Below are 19083 nucleotides of genomic sequence, written 5' to 3' on the forward strand. Positions count from 1 at the left end.
CAAACTTCAGGAAATTAATCTTAATTTTTTTTTTTCCTGTGGATTCAAGAACTTCTGACCTCAACCAACTCCAACATTTCTGCACCAGTTGGAGCCTTACTGGAAGCACCCAAGGAATTTTCACAGGAAAAAGGAAAAGTGGGAAGATTTGGAGGGGAATCCCCTTGGAAAATGTGGATACTCACCAAGATTTATCCACAAAGGAAGTGCTTTCCTTGGTGTAGAGCACAGCCCAAAAAATCCTGATTTTGATCACATTGCAAAATTCCCTTAATTTTTCCACAGGCTGACTGCACCACACCTCACAGATATCAACTTCTGCAAGGGGGGAAAAAATGGGAATTACAGGGCACAATTCAGGCATTCCAAAGTGCCAGGAAACGTTAAAATAAAGGATTAATTCAGGCATTCCAAAGTGTCAATAAATATTAAAATCAGTCATTATTTCAGGCATTCCTAAGTGACAGTAAATCTTAAAATAAAGGATTATTTCAGGCATTCCAAGGTCCCAATATTTAAAATCCAGGATGATTCCAGCCTCTATTCCTGACAAAGCAAAGCAAAGGAATCTGAACCCTCTGAACTCACCTGGTCATGGAGGGGGTTTTTCAGAGGGGATTTTTATGGAATTATGGATAGAGAAATGCTGGAAGGTTTGGCATTCCTGTGTTCTGAATGGATAAATAATAAATAAATATTCTGAACTAAATAAATAATAAGATAAAAATGGAGAAATGCAGCCTCTCCTTGCTGGGCTGGAAGGGAATGTTCTTTTCCAGGGAAAACAGCAGCCTCTTCCACCTGTATCCATGAATTATTCTGGACAAGAATAATTGAATTAACCAGGGCAAGAGGGCACAAAAAGAGCAGGGTTTGTCCCCAAAAGCATCCTGCACTTCCCAGAATTTGGATGGAACAGGGAGGGAGGGATGGGAATTAAAAATTAAATGGGGTAATTGAGGTGGCTACAGGTGCTCTGAAGGAAATGAAAAGGGAAATTCAGTTTATTGGGGTGGGTTCAGGTACTCTCAGGGCAGAGCAACATCACTTGAGAGTCTGAAAATACAAAAAAATACAACAAAAAAAAGCACTCAAAAATACAACAAAAAAAAAATCACCAAAAAATTGCACAAAAAAAATCCACAAAAAAAAAAATCTCTTCCACAGCTGTTCATCTGCTTATTCCCACCAATTAGAGGGCTGTGCAGAAAATACAATTTTGAATTTGAGCCACCTGCTTTTCTGCAACTGAGAATTTTTGTTTAATTATTACTGCAAAAACCCTCCCTGCCAAAAAAAAACAACAACAAAAAACACACCAAAAAAACAAAAGAAAAAAAAACCAAAAAAACCAACCAACCAAACAAACAAACAAACAAAAAAAAACCAAGAACTGGAAGTTTTCTTTAGACCCACACAGCTAAAACCTCCAGCTTTGAATCTCCATCCTCACAGCATTAATTGCCTGCATTTATGTAAATATTACTGAATATTTAAGTTAGATTAGGAAATAGATGATAATTGTTCCAGGGTAACAGAATATAACAATGCTTCTGCTAAAAAATAATAATAAACCAATTTTCAAGCAACATAAGGAAAAATAAAATGAAATAGTAATCCAAAGATCCAAGAAATGGAAGAATATTGGTTTAGTTTCAATACCTGGTTTAGGACGAGGCGGCACAACATGTCCAAATGTTTCACGACACTAAAGATAAACACATAATTTACATATTTACAGGTATATATTTACATATTTACCATTTAGTACACTGCACAGCCAAAAAGCAAACACGGAAGAGCTGAAATCCCACAGGGAAGAGCTGAAATCCCAGAACTCAGAGCTGAAATCCCAGGAGCCAGAGCTGAAATCCCAGAACCCAGAGCTGAAATCCCAGAACCCAGAGCTGAAATCCCAGAACCCAGAGCTGAAATCCCAGGAATACAGAGCTGAAATCCCAGGAATACAGAGCTGAAATCCCAGGAGTCAGAGCTGAAATCCCAGGAGCCCAGAGCTGAAATCCCAGGAATACAGAGCTGAAATCCCAGGAATAGAGAGCTGAAATCCCAGAACCCAGAGCTGAAATCCCAGAACCCAGAGCTGAAATCCCAGGAATACAGAGCTGAAATCCCAGGAGCCAGAGCTGAAATCCCAGGAATACAGATCTGAAATCCCAGGAGCCCAGAGCTGAAATCCCAGGAATACAGAGCTGAAATCCCAGGAATAGAGAGCTGAAATCCCAGAACCCAGAGCTGAAATCCCAGAACCCAGAGCTGAAATCCCAGGAATACAGAGCTGAAATCCCAGGAGCCAGAGCTGAAATCCCAGGAGCCCAGAGCTGAAATCCCAGGAATACAGAGCTGAAATCCCAGGAGCCCAGAGCTGAAATCCCAGGAGCCAGAGCTGAAATCCCAGGAATACAGATCTGAAATCCCAGGAATACAGAGCTGAAATCCCAGAACCCAGAGCTGAAATCCCAGGAGCCAGAGCTGAAATCCCAGGAATACAGAGCTGAAATCCCAGGAGCCCAGAGCTGAAATCCCAGAACCCAGAGCTGAAATCCCAGGAGCCAGAGCTGAAATCCCAAAACCCAGAGCTGAAATCCCAGGAATACAGAGCTGAAATCCCAGGAATACAGAGCTGAAATCCCAGAACCCAGAGCTGAAATCCCAGGAGTCAGAGCTGAAATCCCAGGAGCCCAGAGCTGAAATCCCAGGAATACAGAGCTGAAATCCCAGGAATACAGAGCTGATTGCCCTGCAGGGGCTGATTGCCAGGCTGAGCTGAAGCAGCCCAGGAATGGCCACAGGACCAAGAGGTTGGGCAAGCTGTGCTGGCAGGAGCTGTCCCAGCAGTCCCCCCCTGCTCACAGGGGACACCAGCTCTGGCTCTGCCCCAGTTTGGGATTTTTGGAAGGGAATCATGGCCAGTGTGAGGTACCTGTACACAGCTTGAGTTCATGAACACTGGGAATCACTCTGGAGATGTGATCAGAGAATCCCAGAATGATCTGGGACGGGAGGGACCTCAAACATCATCCCACTCAAGCCCTGCCACGGCAGGGACACCTCCCACTGTCCCAGGCTGCTCCAAGGCCAGTGTCCAACCTGCCAGGGATCCAGGGGCAGCCCCAGCTGCTCTGGGCACCCTGTGCCAGGGCCAGATCCAGGTAAAAACTCCCCTGGAACATCCTGCAAGTTTCCCATCAAGCTCCAACCCCTCTTACCAGATCCAAGGAGGCCGGACCACCTCCAAAAAGAGCCGCTACAAAGGTGGACAGAGGACCAGCCATGGCACATCACCCTGGGAGAAAAGGAGGGTGAAAACACACCAGAGAGACAAACTCAGGAGCTGGGCCACACTTCCAACAGCCACGGCGCTAAAGCTCACTCTGCTGCTCTTGTTAAACTCTGGGCAAGTTCAGCTTAACGCTGAGCAAGCCATCCTAAACCCGGCTGGAAGCTCAGGCAGCCACTGACTCTGATCTACACCGCGACAGGAGCCCGGGCCCTGCCGCACGGCTGCATCCCGGGATCACGGCTGCATCCCGGGAATCACGGCTGCATCCCGGGAATCACGGCTGCATCCCGGGAATCACGGCTGCACCCCCGGGATCACGGCTGCATCCCGGACTGCATCCCAGGAATCACGGTTGCACCCCCGGGATCACGGCTGCAGCCCCGGGATCACGGCTGCATCCCGGGAATCACGGCTGCATCCCGGGAATCACGGCTGCATCCCGGGAATCACGGCTGCATCCCGGGAATCACGGCTGCAGCCCCGGGAATCACGGCTGCATCCCGGGAATCACGGCTGCAGCCCCGGGAATCACGGCTGCAGCCCCGGGAATCACGGCTGCATCCCGGGAATCACGGCTGGATCCCGGGAATCAAGGCTGCACCCCCGGGGATAACGGCTGCATCCCGGGGATTACGGCTGCATCCCCGGGAATCACGGCTGCACCCCCGGGAATCACGGCTGCACCCCCGGGATCACGGCTGCATCCCCGGGAATCACGGCTGGATCCCGGGAATCACGGCTGCATGCCGAGATCACGGCTGCACCCCCGGGAATCACGGCTGGATCCCGGGAATCACGGCTGGATCCCGGGAATCACGGCTGCATCCCGGGATGCCGAACACCCCGCCCCGTCCCGGCAGCTCCCGGGCTCCCCCCTCCGCCGCCACCCGATCCCGGAAAACCGCGGGCTCGCCGCTCGCGTGGATTATCCTGCCAAAGGGGAGAAGGGGACGCCGTCCGTGCCGGTGCTCCCAGAGCCCGGAGATGCTCACGGCACCGCGTGTGCGGCCCGGGGCGCGCTCACGGTGCCGGGCACAAACCGGGGCTTCCGGGCTGGGCGAGGCGCGGGGGAAGGCGGCCGAGCGGCCACCGCTCCGTCCCTCCTGTATCCCTCCGTCCTTGTATCCCTGTATCCCTCCATCCTTGTATCCCTGTATCCCTCCGTCCCGGTATCCATGCCCGGATCCCGCACGCACCGCTCCGATCCCGCTGCTGCCGCGGCGCCGCCGCTCCCGCCGCCCCGGCGCGCCCCGCCCGCCGGACGCACCGCCCATTGGCCGCCCGCCCTCTGACGTCACGGGCCGCGGCCAATCGGCGGGCCGTGCGCCTGCGCGCGTGGCCGGATGCAGGCGGCGCGGTGGCGGATGGGGGAGCGGGGGTAGGGAGCGCCTTCCTCCCCCATCATCATCATTATCATCCTCCTCCTCCTCCTCCTCCTCCTCCTCCTCCTCCTCCTCCTCCTCCTCCTCCTCCTCCTCCTCCTCCTCCTCCTCCTCCTGGGCCAGGCTGTGGACAGCAAAGGGGCAGAGCCGGGCGCGGGGAGAAGGGAGGGGTGCGGCCCCCGCAGCCGCGGGTACAGGGGCCCCCCCAAAGCGCTCCCTTATCTCTTCTATCCCTTATCTATCTCTGCTATCCCTTATCTATCTCTGCTATCCCTTATCTCTGCTGTCCCTTATCTATCTCTGCTACCCTCGTGTCCCGTTCTCCGCACTCCCCGCGAAGTTAAAGGCAAAAGCCCAGCATGGTTGAGAACTCTCCGGCCCCGCTGCCAGAAAGGGCAATTTACGGATTTGCGCTTTTTTTGGGCTCGTGGTTTGGCTTCAGTGAGTATCGCGCAGCCGAATCCATCACCCCGCAGTGCTGCTTTGCTTTCCCGTTTAAATCCGTTTTTTTTTACTCGAATCACGCTCATTTTCACATTCACTAAGCGCTGGAGGTAGTTGTGGTGTTACCTTCCCCACCAAAAAAATGAAAAAAAAAATAATCTGGTCAACAGAAGTGTAAAATATTTTAGGTTCCATCAGCTTTTCCCTGCTGATGTGATGGGTTCTTCTTTTCACTGGGGATCCAGGGTTTGAGAGGGTAGAAAACACTTTTCCAGCACAAGAAAAGGTGCTGCAAATATCCTTCAGTGCAGGATCCTGCTGTGGGTGTGTGGCACCGTCGGGCAGTGAGAAACGAGGGGGAGTTGGGCTCAACTCCCCCCCAAGAAGAATCAGGAAGGATTTTCAGTAATTTTCATTACAGTTCCATCCAAACACTACAATTCCACCCGGTTTTCTTCCCATAAAATGACCTCTGTGAGATCATTCTCTGCTTTAATAGTATCTCTGTTCAGATTCCTTTGGCTTCTTTTTATTGAGGTGCTTGGGGGTGGTTTTGTTGGTTTTTTTTTTTTCTTTATTGTTCTGCAGTTTAATTTGGAGTAAATTCTTGGCTGTCTTCATAGGAAATCAGAAATTAAATGTTAAAGCAAGAACAAAACTGATCCCGTGTAACCAGGGGCTGGGCAGGATTTGTCCTGCAATCTTTTGGGAGAGGTATTTTAGTTTAAATAAAAGCAAAACTTAGGAAGTCTAAAACACCATCAGTCTTATTGTGACTTTTTGATTTTGTTGTGCAGTTTTGTACCTTATCTGGGCTTATATTCCTGAGACTTGGCTCTTCTCCCTGGGACTGACATACTGGCCTCAAAAGTAAGTTCAGCCAATAAAATAAATTTAATCTTAGTTATTTTCAAATAAAAAACTTTATTTTTAAATAAGGGCCTAGAATAAAATCAATTTTCCCATGCTGATAAAGAATTGTAATGTTTCTAAAGCATTTTTAAAATGTAGCTAAGGTGAAAAGGTTTTGTTGTGCCATGAAATAAATAATATTGGGATGCTTTAGGATAAATTTGACATTTTGCTTTTTAGGAAGTCTGCTAGTGGAAATACAGTAAAATGTAGGGCATAATTAAACAATAAAGACCTTTTTGAAGGAATTTATCTGATGGTTTATCAGTAGCTCCAGTGGAATCAGGATTCATAATCAGAGGTGCTGCTGCTTTTCCTCTTGTAGAAATTCATCACAGGTACAATGCCAACAATTAAAGCCAATTCATTAGTAGGCATTTGTTACTAAATATAAAATTTCAAATCCTTTTTTTCAGGTACTGGGCAGTTGCTCTGCCAGTTTATCTCCTGGTGGCTGTGGGAATTGGTTATATTTTGCTTTTTGGGATTAACATGATGAGCACAGCTCCACTCAACTCCACTCACACCATCACAGGTGATTTTACTGCTTATTGAAAAGTTGGATCCTTCACTGAGAATTCTGGAAATCTATAGAGGATAAACCCCGAAATTTAAGCCTTTAAATATTTGATTTATTGGAAGCCCTGGTGGGGTTTTCAGCATCCTTTAAAGTAAGCTAAATTTGTAGTGCTGCCTTATAAAATTATATCATACTCTTGGAAGAAAAGGACCTGGAAACCATGAAATGCTCTCCTTATCTTTTGTAGATAACTTTGCAAAAAAGCAGCAGCAGAAGAAATTCCAGGAGGAGGCAATTCCAGCCCTGAGAGATATTCCCATCAGTGAAGTCAACAGGATGTTTTTTCTCCCTGAAAAAGGCATCTGCAATAGCAGATAGTTGTTACTAAAATCTGTTTGGACAAAGGATTGATAAAAATTACTGAGGAACGATTAAAACCTCTCCAAGCTAAAAAAAAAACAAACTCTTTCAGCTTTTTTTCCCCTGAATTTCTAATTAAATTCATATGGCTTCATTATTATTATTATTATTATTATTATTATTATTATTATTATTATTATTATGCACCTTATTAACCTGCATTGCTCTGAAAATTATGCCCCAGTCATTTATCTGGTTGTTATTTAAAAATTAAAAAAGTGGGTTGAAAAGTGTTCTGTTACTTGCAGCTTTTTGCTTGGAATTCCCCTCTGAGCGGGGAAAAAAAGCAGCTTTTAGACAGTTTAATTCTATTTTTTTTTAAATTCAGGGAGAGAAAAATGTGTTTTGCCAGTCAAACACTTGAGGATCTTTTTCAATTATTAACTGGAAGTGTTTGCATTGTAAATATATCATTTGCCTTTGTAAATATTAATAAAATGTAACTGATTTTTCCATCTTCACCATTTTCTTGTGATTCTGGGAGGTTTCTCCTGGGTTGAGGTGATAAATTCTCCATTTTCCTTCACACAATTCTTTATTCAGCCAAACCTGTTGATCCCCCCACCCCCCCAAAATATCAGATTTACCGAGTTACCAAAAATAATAAAGGTGGGTTGTGAAGATTTGCTGAAACAAGGCTTGAAATTACTTCTTTAAACTTATTTTTAAGAACACTGACAACAAAGTTCAAGGGAGTAGCAGGAAATAGAGGAAGTGACAGGTCCATGCTGTTAAAACCCAAGGTTAAGTGGCTCAGATGTTTTTTAAACAGTGAATTTTGCTTCACAAAAATAAACAGTGAAGTTTATTTCCCTTCTCCCAGGTGTCACAAATTCCAGTGTCTCCAGGACTCAATGTTATTTAGGTCTTTTATAAAGCCCAGAACCTCATTATTTATTAACCCTGTAACCAACTTCAGCAGAGAATTGAGTTTAAAACGTTATTATTTCATTGAAAGATAATAAAATTTTGAGAATTTGCCTGAAGAATCCTATGTCAATTCTTTAGAAATCTGTCAAAATGATCATCAGCTGCTCTGGAATGGTTAACAATCCCTTTGTTATGAATGTAGATCTGAAGTTGGGTTTTCTGGCTGAATTTGGAGGAAAAATCTCCTTGTTCAGTATTCCAGGTGGGATTTGTTCTGCTTTGATTTTGGCACAGTGCTAGTGCCCTTATGGAAAGTCAGCCTCCCAAAATGAGTGCTGTGGGATGTGGTCAGGAACAGAGCAGGGCAGGCTGGAGCTTAAAAACAAAGGGGAAAAAAAACTTTATTACACACACAGAATTTAGGATGGAAACTTTCTAAAACATTTCTACTAAAACACAGTGCGACACAACTTTGCATTTCTGATTAAGTTACTACTCTTTAGATGAAAAAATATTAGTTTACAACTACAATAAAAGGAACACACTGAATTTAGGATGGAAACTTTCTAAAACATTCCTACTTAATTTCTACTGAAACGCAGTGAGACACAACTTTGGATTTCTGATGGTTACTACTCTTTAGATTATTAATTTTTCGTTTATTAAGGGAGAGAGGAGTCTCTCCTGTGCCATAGACCCCCAGGTAAACACAATTGCAACTTTTTGTGTTTCCATGTCACACGTGGCAGAGAAAATCTGCTTTGTGACATCTTTTTTTATGTGATAGTGCTTTTATTACTGGACTAAAACTGCTCATTGGGTTCTCTTTTAAGGATGTTTTGAAGGACTAAAAGAGAACAGTTTCTCATTTTTGGGACAACAGTCCCCCCCATGTTTTCTCCTCTCCTGGGGGTGAGGTCTTGAAAAGAGAGATCTTCATCCTGAAGACTGAGGGCACCACCACACCCTCTCATTTTTTTTTTTTTAATGTTTACTTTTGCACTTTTTTGGCTTAAGTTATTGTATCTTTCTAAAAATGCAGTCTCTGTGTTGCAGGAGAAAGTTGGTTCAGTCTGTGGTTATACAAGAAAAGTCCAGCCAAGGCCACTCCATCATCTCCTCCCACCTCGGATTTTTTCCCCATCTCTTTTTGACATCTCAGGTCCCACCCTGGCTTCTCTTCTCTTTCAGATTAAGGAGTGTGAAAAATGCATGTTTTATGATTGGCTTTTCACAAATATTACAGTGAATATTAACTATGTAATGTTAGAAAGTTATGCTGTATTAAATCTCTTAAGAAGTGTGTTATATATTTTGAGGTTATAACACAGTGTTAAAATAGAAACTATGCTGTGTAAGATAGTTTTTAACTAGCTCAAGAAAAAGATGAGATAATCAAGGAACTTTTCACACAGAGATAACAGAGACAGGGCCCATAAAGAATTACAGCCTCCTCATCAGAAAAGAAACATTCTTCCACCTGCTCTCCATCTTTATGGAACCACCAGGATTAGGGGGAAGAAGTTGACAAAAACCAGAAAAGTTCTTAATTTGCAAGGAATTTCTGCATCATGTATGAGATATATGAATATGCAACAGGCTGTTGCTTTTAAGGGTTATTCCTTTGTTCACAAGGCCTGGTTTTGGCAGCTCAGTGCCCAAAAACATCTGGACGTCTGTAATTCTTTGTTTTTTATTGTCTTGTGATTGTCCTAACTCAAAATTTTTATTACTCTAATTGTACTACTATTTTTATAACCATTTAATTATTATTAATAAACTGTTAAACTTTTAAAAACTAAGTGATTGGCACTTTTCACATCCCCTAAGAGCTCTCTGCTTTTAACCCTTTGTGTTCATTCTCAAAAGCGTGTCCAATACTTTCAGTAGTTACTCTAAGTGTCACTATCTAAACTTAACTACTAATTAGTTTGACCCCAACTTCCTGAAAAAAATCTCACTTCCTTGTCAAACTAAACCAGATTAAAACACCTCCTTATTGAAGGAAAAAAAAAAAAGCTTTTTCAACATTTCACTTTGAAATACTGAATTTTAGTTGTGGTGGCACGTGGGGGCATTGTATAAAAATGAATTTGTGTCTAAATAAGAACAGCACTGGTTTGTGTGGTAGTTTTGGGTTATTAATGAAGTTTTGGGGTTTTCTTTGCTGTTGTTTCTTAACTCTGCCACGATCCTGTCCTTTTATGAATTTTCAGTTTCATTAGTGATTTAATTTCCATTAAATCATGATCTGATGACCAGCAAACACAAAGATGTGTTGACTCTTTTGTCACTCCTCTAATCCCATTCTAGACATTGAAGTATTGACTGCAATCTTTTTCTTTTTTTTTTTTTTTTCCCTGTGTATTTTCCACCCTTTTTGCTTCCTGAGAGAGCAATTTCATCTGGAATTCCGACCTGACACCGAGTGAAGGCCACATTTGGGATCATTTGATGGAAGGATTAATTCAGTGCCTTGTCAAGGATGCCCAAATCCCTCCAGGATCAAGGAAAGCTACTGGAAAACGCCCTGAGAAAACACAAATGAAAGGATGTAAACCTTGGGCAAAGGTTGGATCAGAGATTAATTTAATTTCTCTGCAGACCCCACAATGATGGGAGGGAGCAAGAGGGAGGAGGCCAAGGGGGGCTGTTTGTTCAAGGAAAACTTGCAGGGGTGAAACTCAACCTTTGCTTTTCTGTCACTGCTGCTTCAAAGACACCGTGGTGATCTTTTCTTCACCTTGGCCACGTTTGACACTTCAGAAATTGCCTCTGGGAGCAAAATCAAACCAGGTGATAGTGGGGTTCTGGGGTTAAAATATGGGATTTTGGGGAATTGGGGGATCTACAGGTCTTGCCTGTGACTGTGAGTAAGAAGATACACAGCTCTGCTAAGAGTAAAGGAGATTTTTATCTATAGATTTATATAAATTTTGCCTTAGGTGTTGAGGAAAAAAAATCCCCCACATGATTGAACGGTGGTGCCTTTCTTTACAAAACACCCCTGGATATCAGGTGTCCATTCTTCTCAGAGCCTGAGGGGAAACTAAGTAAATAAAAGGGAAAAAAAAAAAAAAAAAAAACAAACCTCAAAATTTGCCCTTATTTTCACCTTTTTGCCTTTCTGGTAGAGTTTTTTCCACTGCATTATCCCTTCTGGAATAAAGCCAGGGATAAAAATTCAGTTTTGCATTTAAATGCAACTTTTTGTGTTCTCCTGTGGTTTTCTCCTGTTGGGAAAGGGGAAGGGAGGGAAGAAAGGGAAAGGGGAAAGGGGAAAGGGGAAAGGGGAAGGGGAAAGGGGAAGGGAAAGGGAAAGGGAAAGGAAAGGGAAAGGGAAAGGGAAAGAAAGGAAAGGGAAAGGGAAAGGGAAGGGAAAGGGAAAGGGAAAGGGAAGGGAAAGGGAAGGGGAAAGGGAAGGGAAGGGAAGGGAAGGGAAGGGAAGGGAAGGAAGGGAAAAGGGAAGGAAGGGAAGGGAAGGAAGGGAAGGAAAGGAAGGGAAAGGAAAGGAAAGGAAAGGAAAGGAAAGGAAAGGAAGGAAAGGAAAGGAAAGGAAAGGAAAGGAAAGGAAAGGAAAGGAAAGGAAAGAAAGGAAAGGAAAGGAAAGGAAAGGAAAGAAAGGGATCACCATGAAATAACGGAGGTGCCTGGGTTCCCATGGAATGGAGCTGTGCCAAAGGGGAGATTGGAGCTGCCAAATTTGTGTGTCTCTCTTCTTTCTATCTTGGCAGGAAAGGGAAGGATGATAAAAAGATGAAGTGTGAAGATGCTCCAAGGGCTGGAGGGAGGAAAGGCTGGCACAGCTGGGATTGTTCACCTGCACAGGAGAAGCTTTGGGCTGAGCTCAGGGTGAGCCCCAGGAAAGCTGGAGAGAGACAATTTCCAGGGATGGAGGGACAGCACACAGGGAATGGCTCCCACTGCCTGAGGGCAGGGCTGGGTGGGATTTTGGAAATTGGGAATTGTTCCCTGGCAGGGTGGGCAGGGGCTGGGGTGGAATTCCCAGAGCAGCTGGGGCTGCCCCTGGATCCCTGGGCCAGGTTGGACACTGGGGCTGGAGCAGCCTGGCACAGTGGGAGGTGTCCCTGCCATGGATGAGCTTTAAGGTCCCTCCCAACCCAAACCATTCCATGATTTCCCTTGAGTTGAGCAGATAAACTTTTGCTGTTCCCTAAAGCATTGTCCAGACCATCCCAAAATTCTTTGGAGCATAAGGAATTCTGCCAGCTTCACTGGATCATCTCAAACATCCCCTGTGGTTGGGCAGAGGGAGAAAGGAGCAAGGACAACCCAAGACCCCCTGATATAAAATAAAAAGCTCTAATATTAATATTTAATATTCATCCTGGGACACATCTGTGCTAGGGGATCTATAAACACAAAAAATGCAACAAGTTTCTCTGAACTTCAGTTTCATTTGTGGGTGGAAATCATAAAATGTTTCTGCCTTACAAACAAAACATTTGACTGATCTTGTGTAAATATATTTTGTTCACCTTTCTTGTGGGCCTGAGTTGGTGAAATGTTGAATTCAGAGTCCTGCTTGCTGAGTCCTGTTGTATTTCCAGTCAGCTTTCACCCAGCTGGGATGAATGGGGCGTTTTGTATCTCTCCATTCAGGAACTTTCTGTTTTTCTGAGGAGAAAGTTTTGGAAGGATTCCGTTTTCTTCTGCCAGTTCCCTCCCAGAGGGGCTGCCAGAGTCAGTTTTGTTGGGATGCTGTGCTGTGGATGAAAAGCAGCTGAGAGATGAAGCCAGTGCAGAATAAATAACATTAAATAGGAAATGTTTCAGTGAATTGGCTGGAGTTTGTCTCTGCAGCTCAGAAAGCTGCTGTTGGGAATATTGCCTTTTCTCAGTCCTGCTCTGTTGTCATTCTCCCTGTATAAATGTAATTTAGGAGAGAAAAAAAATCCTGTGATAATTCTTTTTCTCTTAATCCAAATTAATCCTGTGTTACATTTAGAAAAAAACACATTTCTGTGTCATGTAAGGATATGCTTCCCTTGGATATTTGTGTCTTTCAGAGGAAGGATATTCAAGGAAGCAGAATTCAAGACCGCTGTATGAAAATCAACTTTAATTATCATTTTTCATACAGGAGGAATTTGAAATTGTAGAGGTTTTGTGGTGGCACCCCTGTGGCAGGGAATAAAAAGTTGCTCTTTGCTGCCATCATTTTAAGGAATAGAAAATGAAAGCAGCAAAGCTGTATCGGGGAATAACAAGTTGCTTTTTGCTGCCATCATTTTAGGGAATGGAAAATGAAAGCAGCAAAGCTGTATCGGGGAATAACAAGTTGCTTTTTGCTGCCATCATTTTAGGGAATGGAAAATGAAAGCAGCAAAGCTGTATCGGGGAATAACAAGTTGCTTTTTGCTGCCATCATTTTAGGGAATGGAAAGTGAAAGCAGCATTGACTGGAAGTGTTGCAGCTGAATTCCCAAGGGAAGGTTTTTGTGGCACAGAGAACCCGAGCCAAGAATTCCAGCTGCTCCCAGCCTTGCCTTTGAAGTGCTCCACTCACCCTAAACTCCTTTAGGGGATGCTTTGATGGATGGTGCTGAGGTCACCCTGGGATTGCAGATGAGGTAAAAAAATCAGAAGTGGGAACTGAAAGTTCCCTGCAGCTGAATGCCAGTTTACTTTGGGGCTTAATTATTAACAAGCTGGGACCTCAGTAACTTTTTGGGTCATCACAGAGCAGTGAAATCATCCTGGATGCTCTTCTGTTTGCTTTTGCTGCAGACTAAATAATGAGGAAGCTGGAGCATTAGTAAATAAAAATAAATAGATTTAAAATTTAAGAATTAAATTTTAAAAAGCAAATACAATTTAAAATAAATACAATTATTTTAGGATATCTTGTGAAATACCGAAATTATCTGTGTTTGGAGATGTGGAAATGAATCTAAAAGCTGAATTTTCCTTTGTCATTCTGGGGTTTCAATTTCAACTCATTCTTGTCATTCCCAATATGGCAGGATGTTGTCTCCTGGTGTATATTTAATTAACGAGCCTCTTTTGAGTTTGCAAGAGGAGATCTTAAAAAAAATCCTTCATTCTAATAGGTTCATTCATTTGGTATCTGAATTTTTCCAGACTTAAAATGTGTGGCACTCCTTTGTTTGCCAGTACCTGACTGAGAGGAGGGGCTGGGACACAATTCCAGGGCTTCTGAAAAGTGTCTGACCTTATCTCACAACCACCTGAGGTGCAGGCAAGGTCAAAAATCTGGAATTCTGCATTTGCTTTGTCTCTGGTGTGAAATACAAAGTTGTGTTTCTTGTCAGGTAAATACAGGCAAACTGTGTAATTGTAATTGTGAAATGTGTGGAGCAGGGCCATGGGAGAGTGATAAAAATGAGTTCTGATAAACAACCAAGGAAAGCATGGAAGAAGGCTTTTGAACCAATCTTTTGTTTGCAAATAACAATTATTAGTCTTGAGCTGTTTTGCAATAAGAACTTTTGAATTATAACTCTAGAATGTTGCTCAGTATTAAGGATTTTAAACTGCAGCTTTAAAATGTATGAGTCTTGAGTTGTTTCATCACAAGAACTTTTGAATTATGACTTTAGAATGTTGCTGAGTACTAAGGATTTTAAACTGTAGCTTTAGAATGTGTAAAGGATTTAAACAAAAAGGGAAGTGACTCTATCCCAAGCTCCTGGAGATGGAAGATAGACATCAAGGTTGCTGATTAATAATTTCAAAAGGGGAAGTGGGACATCACTGCCATAGATTAATGATCCTAGAAAACAGAAGTTGGACCCCACCACCTGCACACACATCCTGGGATGCACACAGCAGAGTACAGAAACTGGAAAGGAGCCAGGCATCACCATCACAGATTTATGATCCTAAAGCACACAATTGTGATGTCAAAATGTAGAAATAGAGACTGCCAAAAGCTCATGGAAGAAATGGAAAATGTACACAGTAGAGTATAGAAATTGGAAAGGAACCAGGCATCACCATCATAGATTTATGATCCTAAAGCACAGAATTGTGACATCAAAAGGTAGAAATGGAAACTGCCGAAAGCTCACGTAAAAATTGGGAAATAAAAACTGCAGAAAGCTCATGGAAGAAATGGGGAAATAGAAACCACTGGGAAAAGCTTATGAATATGCATGAATATGATAAATAAATACCAGCAAGCCCAACAATCAGTGTACAGTTGTTCCCCCACCACTGTACCCAGCACTGTCTTTGCTCATAGGTTACCACATTAATTAATAAATTGAATAACTGCTTGATTTATTAGCTGAGTCAAGCTTCTCATTTCTAACACTGGGGAAACCATGGCAGTTTTGGTTGGAGTTAAAGAACATTAAAAATAAAAATATGTTCAACCTAGTGGGGGCAAATATTTAATATTTGAGGTGTTTAGAGGTGCTGGTAGCAAGGCAAGTGCTGAGAAACTCTCTGAGCATGGAAAACATTGTGGGGAAGGCAAAGCAGGTGCCACTTAATGCACGTTTTAATGTGGTATTAAATTAAAATGTGGGTTTTAATCAAGGCTGATTTTTTTCCTGGCTAGCAAAAGGTTACAGGAGGGAAAATTGATAAGAAGAGAATGGCAGAACCCCAGGAAATTTCACAAATGTTGGGTAGAACCTGTGGGTTGTACTGGAAATGGGTGAGGCCAGCTGGGCATTCAGCATTTCTAGCAGAATAAATACATCCCATGGAGCCAGTAAAGAACATTTAAATAATTCCTCGCCTAATTTCTGTGTGTTTCAAAGCCTTTGGGTTGTTTTGGGGCTGTACATTACGTTATTCAGCCTCATAATAAATGAATTTTTCATTTTCTCAGGACTGTAGTATTTAAAATTAAGACTCAGTACAGTGCTCCCAATTTTCTTTATCTGTGCTATTGAAGTGAACCTGATTTAAACCTTTTGCAAAAGTCTCTAAAAACACAAAAGGATTTCCTCTCATTTTCCGGTGCTTTGACTCATTTTCCTTGGAAAGAGAATTATAAATAATTTCCTTTTGAGCTCTGCCAGATTTCTCTGTTTGGTCAGATGTTTTTATCTATACATTCCTGACAGTTCTCTTTGAAATTCTTCATTTTTTAATGTGGATTCTGGGTCTTTCAAGCCTCTTCCTCTTCCTCAGACTAAATATTATCATTGTAGAAGTGAATTGTGGCTTGTACAGGAAAACTGGCCAGAACCTTCTCTCCAATGTTAGCAAGAAACTTCTGGGATTTGGATTTGGGCAAATAAAGCCTGAGAAGAAGAAAACACGTTTTAAGAGAAAAAGTTAAACAGTGCAACACTTTCCCATCCAATCTAGCCTGAACATTAAAACTTATTTCTTAATTAATTAAATCTAGAATTAGGATCAGGATACCAGAGTTAGATTGGGGTTGGTGGCCTGAGGTACAGAGGTTGATTTTAGTGGATTTTGTGTTTCCAGGTGGAGGAGGAGGAGGTGTAGGCTGATTTATGTATTTCAAAATCCATATTGTTTTGTATTAAAATCATAAATGGCTCCTCTTGGTTTCACTTGGGCCAATTTCCAATGAAATCTGACAGCAGTTAAGGTCACCCAGAATTTCAGCTGCCACAGCTTTTAGAATAAAGGTTTGTAAAGAAAAGGGAGATTCCACTGATTTTCCTCCTCCAAAGGAAAATCCCAATTAGGAGTTTCCTAATGAGAGAATGCAAATATTGGTGAAGACCCTTATCAGTCCTCTGACCTTAACAAGCTTTATCTGGAGTTCAATTTTTCATCAAGAGCAAATTTGTACCAATCCCACTCCATTAGCAGCTGTTCCCATTCATTATTTGGGCTTAGTGAGCAATAAATGGAAACACAAATTAGGTGAGGCAAAAAATGGAGCTTTAAAATTACTTTTTCCTTATTTTCATCTTTTTTAGGCTCTGTTCAGCCTGGGCATCTTTGCTGAGGGATAAAAATCTGTGCAGTTTGGTGAGTAATTAAATTGTTACTAAAATGAGATATTTTCCAGGGACAAATTGATCCTTCTCCTGAGAAAGAAGGAGTTTCAGCTTTTTTTTTTTTTTTTTGGTCACTTTTCCTCTCTCAGGTGACAGGATTAACTCACCTCACTGGATGCTGGAACCCCAGGGCTCCTTTTGATCTCCAATTTATCCTTTCACCATCCATTTCTGGCTGGAAAGAGACACATTTATTAATTAGAATGGACTCAAAATGAAGATTTCACTTATTTTCTTTAGGGAACTGGAGAATTCCACAGCAATGTTGCTTTGTTTGCTTTTTCCTCTGAGTGGAATTCTTGACACCATCACTGTGGGTCTGTCCTCTTGTAAAAATAAAACCTCAGGACCTCTGTTGGTTGTGCCTCAATCTCTATTTTTGTTCCTTCAGCTTTCTCACCCAAGCAAGTAAAACTAAAAATCCCAGTGCATGTCAAAGCCAGACAGAGTTACTTTAAATTTCAATTTTCTGTTGATTTCCTCAGTGGTTTACTTATAGCAACATCCCTCCCAAAATAGCCAATAAATAAAATTATGCACACAAAAGCATGTTTTTAAAAGTAATTTTCACTTAAACTCTCCCTATATACAAAACACCACATCCAGATTATGCCCAGAGATTTCAAATTGAGGTTATTTATATATATATATATATATATCTATAATTCAGCAAATATGAAGTGCTGTTAAAATGAGGGTTGTGTGCAGTAAGCAGTTGTTTCAGCAGCTCTTGATATTATATTAGTAATATAAATTATTGCTACATTATTATTACTTTATTACTACATCGTTATTACTGAATTAAATATATTAATAATCTATTAAGAAGAACTGATAATAATTCTATACCTAACACTAAATTAGAGATACTCTCACCCATCACCATGCACAGAACTCAAATGAAACCATGTTTTTCCAGCACTAAAGAAATGCTTGAAAGAAAAAATGAGGAACTGACCAAGCCTGGCTTTCCATGTTCAATTCCTGCTTTTCCCCAAGGGTTTTTCCCCCCAAAATTTGCTCTCACCATTTGCTGGCTCTCCCCATCCCTTGCTGGGAGCATCCAGGGCCTCCACAAAGCAGAGCTGCTGGAAAATCAGGATACAAAGGAATCATGGAATATCCTGAGTTGGGAGGGACCACCAGCACCACGGGATCCAACTCCTGGCCCTGCACAGACCCCCAAAATCTCACCCTGTGCATCCCTGAAGCATTTCCATGTAGTAAATCTGATTTTTATGGCGATATTTGGCTTCTCCCCACACGCCAGCCACCCCCTGACTAATTTTTTCACCAAGAGTTCCTTTCCCTTTAGGATATCCCAGTTCCAAGTGAACTTGAGATGGTTTAAATAACACTGAAATCTTTTTATTCGTGCAGAAAAACCCCAAATTACTTCTCCCTGCCTCCCTCACAGATTCCCTGTGCTCACTGAGTGCCTGGTTATTTTTTGAGGCAGCAACTCCAGCATTAATCCAAGGAGAACAATCTGATCCCATTAGCCCAGATGGAGTGCTGGGTGCTGTGTCTGCCTTTTTTTGGTTGGGGTCACCACGATTCTGGATGCTTTTCCACCAGGATTTTCCATCTCTGGTGCTGTGCAATAGATCCAGCTGGAGAAATGGAAAAGCGCTTTCAAATAAACATAAAAATAATAACAATAAGGTTATCACAACCTTAATTTTAGTTCTGAAATGCTGGCTTAGAAGGAGGAAGTCTCAGCAAAACAAATAAAATAATGAAATTATTATAATAAAATGAATTAAATTAAAAATAATAATGATGCTTTTAGAAATACATTTTGTCCTTTACTCCTGATATTGACAAAAGTTTTTGGGATTCTAGTCGTTGGAATAATTCCATACTCACAGTTGGAGATTCCCCAGCTGGAAAAGCTGGGAGGGAGAGGCTGTGAGCCCCTCCTGTGTGCGAGCTGCCACTAAAACAAACACGGCAAGAGCAGGGAAATGCCCGAAGGAGAGCTTTTCCCAAGGAGTTCACAGGTAGGACAGGCTCGCACCTTGGAGGCTGTTCCAGGGACAGCAATCCCAGGAAAACAGGGATCTTTCCTTTCCTTTCCTTTCCTTTCCTTTCCTTTCCTTTCCTTTCCTTTCCTTTCCTTTCCTTTCCTTTCCTTTCCTTTCCTTCCCTTCCCTTCCCTTCCCTTCCCTTCCCTTCCCTTCCCTTCCCTTCCCTTCCCTTCCCTTCCCTTCCCTTCCCTTCCCTTCCCTTCCCTTCCCTTCCCTTCCCTTCCCT

At 42.6% G+C, this 19083-nt stretch overlaps 2 protein-coding genes and 1 long non-coding RNA gene across 4 annotated transcripts in view; 2 read left to right on the forward strand and 1 right to left on the reverse strand.

The window, feature by feature from the left end:
* TTC3 (tetratricopeptide repeat domain 3) overlaps positions 1-4601 on the reverse strand; it is a 56334-nt gene extending 51733 nt beyond the window's left edge. The window contains exons 1-3 of the mRNA XM_077781705.1: positions 4498-4601; positions 1663-1708; positions 186-318 (exon numbers count right to left, since the gene is read on the reverse strand). Coding sequence (XP_077637831.1) covers positions 186-318; positions 1663-1708; positions 4498-4575 — 257 coding nt within the window. The 5' untranslated portion in view covers positions 4576-4601. The remainder of the gene's footprint in view (positions 1-185; positions 319-1662; positions 1709-4497) is intronic.
* Positions 4602-4605: 4 nt separating this feature from the next.
* PIGP (phosphatidylinositol glycan anchor biosynthesis class P) lies at positions 4606-7440 on the forward strand. Of its 2 annotated transcripts, XM_077781704.1 has the most exons (5): positions 4606-4679; positions 5024-5124; positions 5925-5997; positions 6456-6574; positions 6807-7440. In XM_077781704.1, the coding sequence occupies exons 2-5, from the start codon at positions 5043-5045 to the stop codon at positions 6935-6937; spliced, it is 405 nt and encodes a 134-aa protein (XP_077637830.1). In that variant the 5' UTR covers positions 4606-4679; positions 5024-5042; the 3' UTR covers positions 6938-7440. The 2 variants fall into 2 exon arrangements, with proteins under 2 accessions (XP_077637830.1, XP_077637829.1); XM_077781703.1 differs by lacking the exon at positions 4606-4679 and having other exon boundaries at positions 4769-5124.
* Positions 7441-13191: 5751 nt separating this feature from the next.
* Positions 13192-17182, forward strand: LOC116184248 (uncharacterized). Its single transcript, XR_004149009.2, has 3 exons — positions 13192-13443; positions 16747-16798; positions 16917-17182. It is a non-coding gene; the product is annotated as an uncharacterized LOC116184248 (long non-coding RNA).
* Positions 17183-19083: the final 1901 nt, after the last annotated feature.

Source organism: Lonchura striata, chromosome 2 (assembly GCF_046129695.1).
Source record: "Lonchura striata isolate bLonStr1 chromosome 2, bLonStr1.mat, whole genome shotgun sequence".
NCBI lineage: Eukaryota > Metazoa > Chordata > Aves > Passeriformes > Estrildidae > Lonchura > Lonchura striata.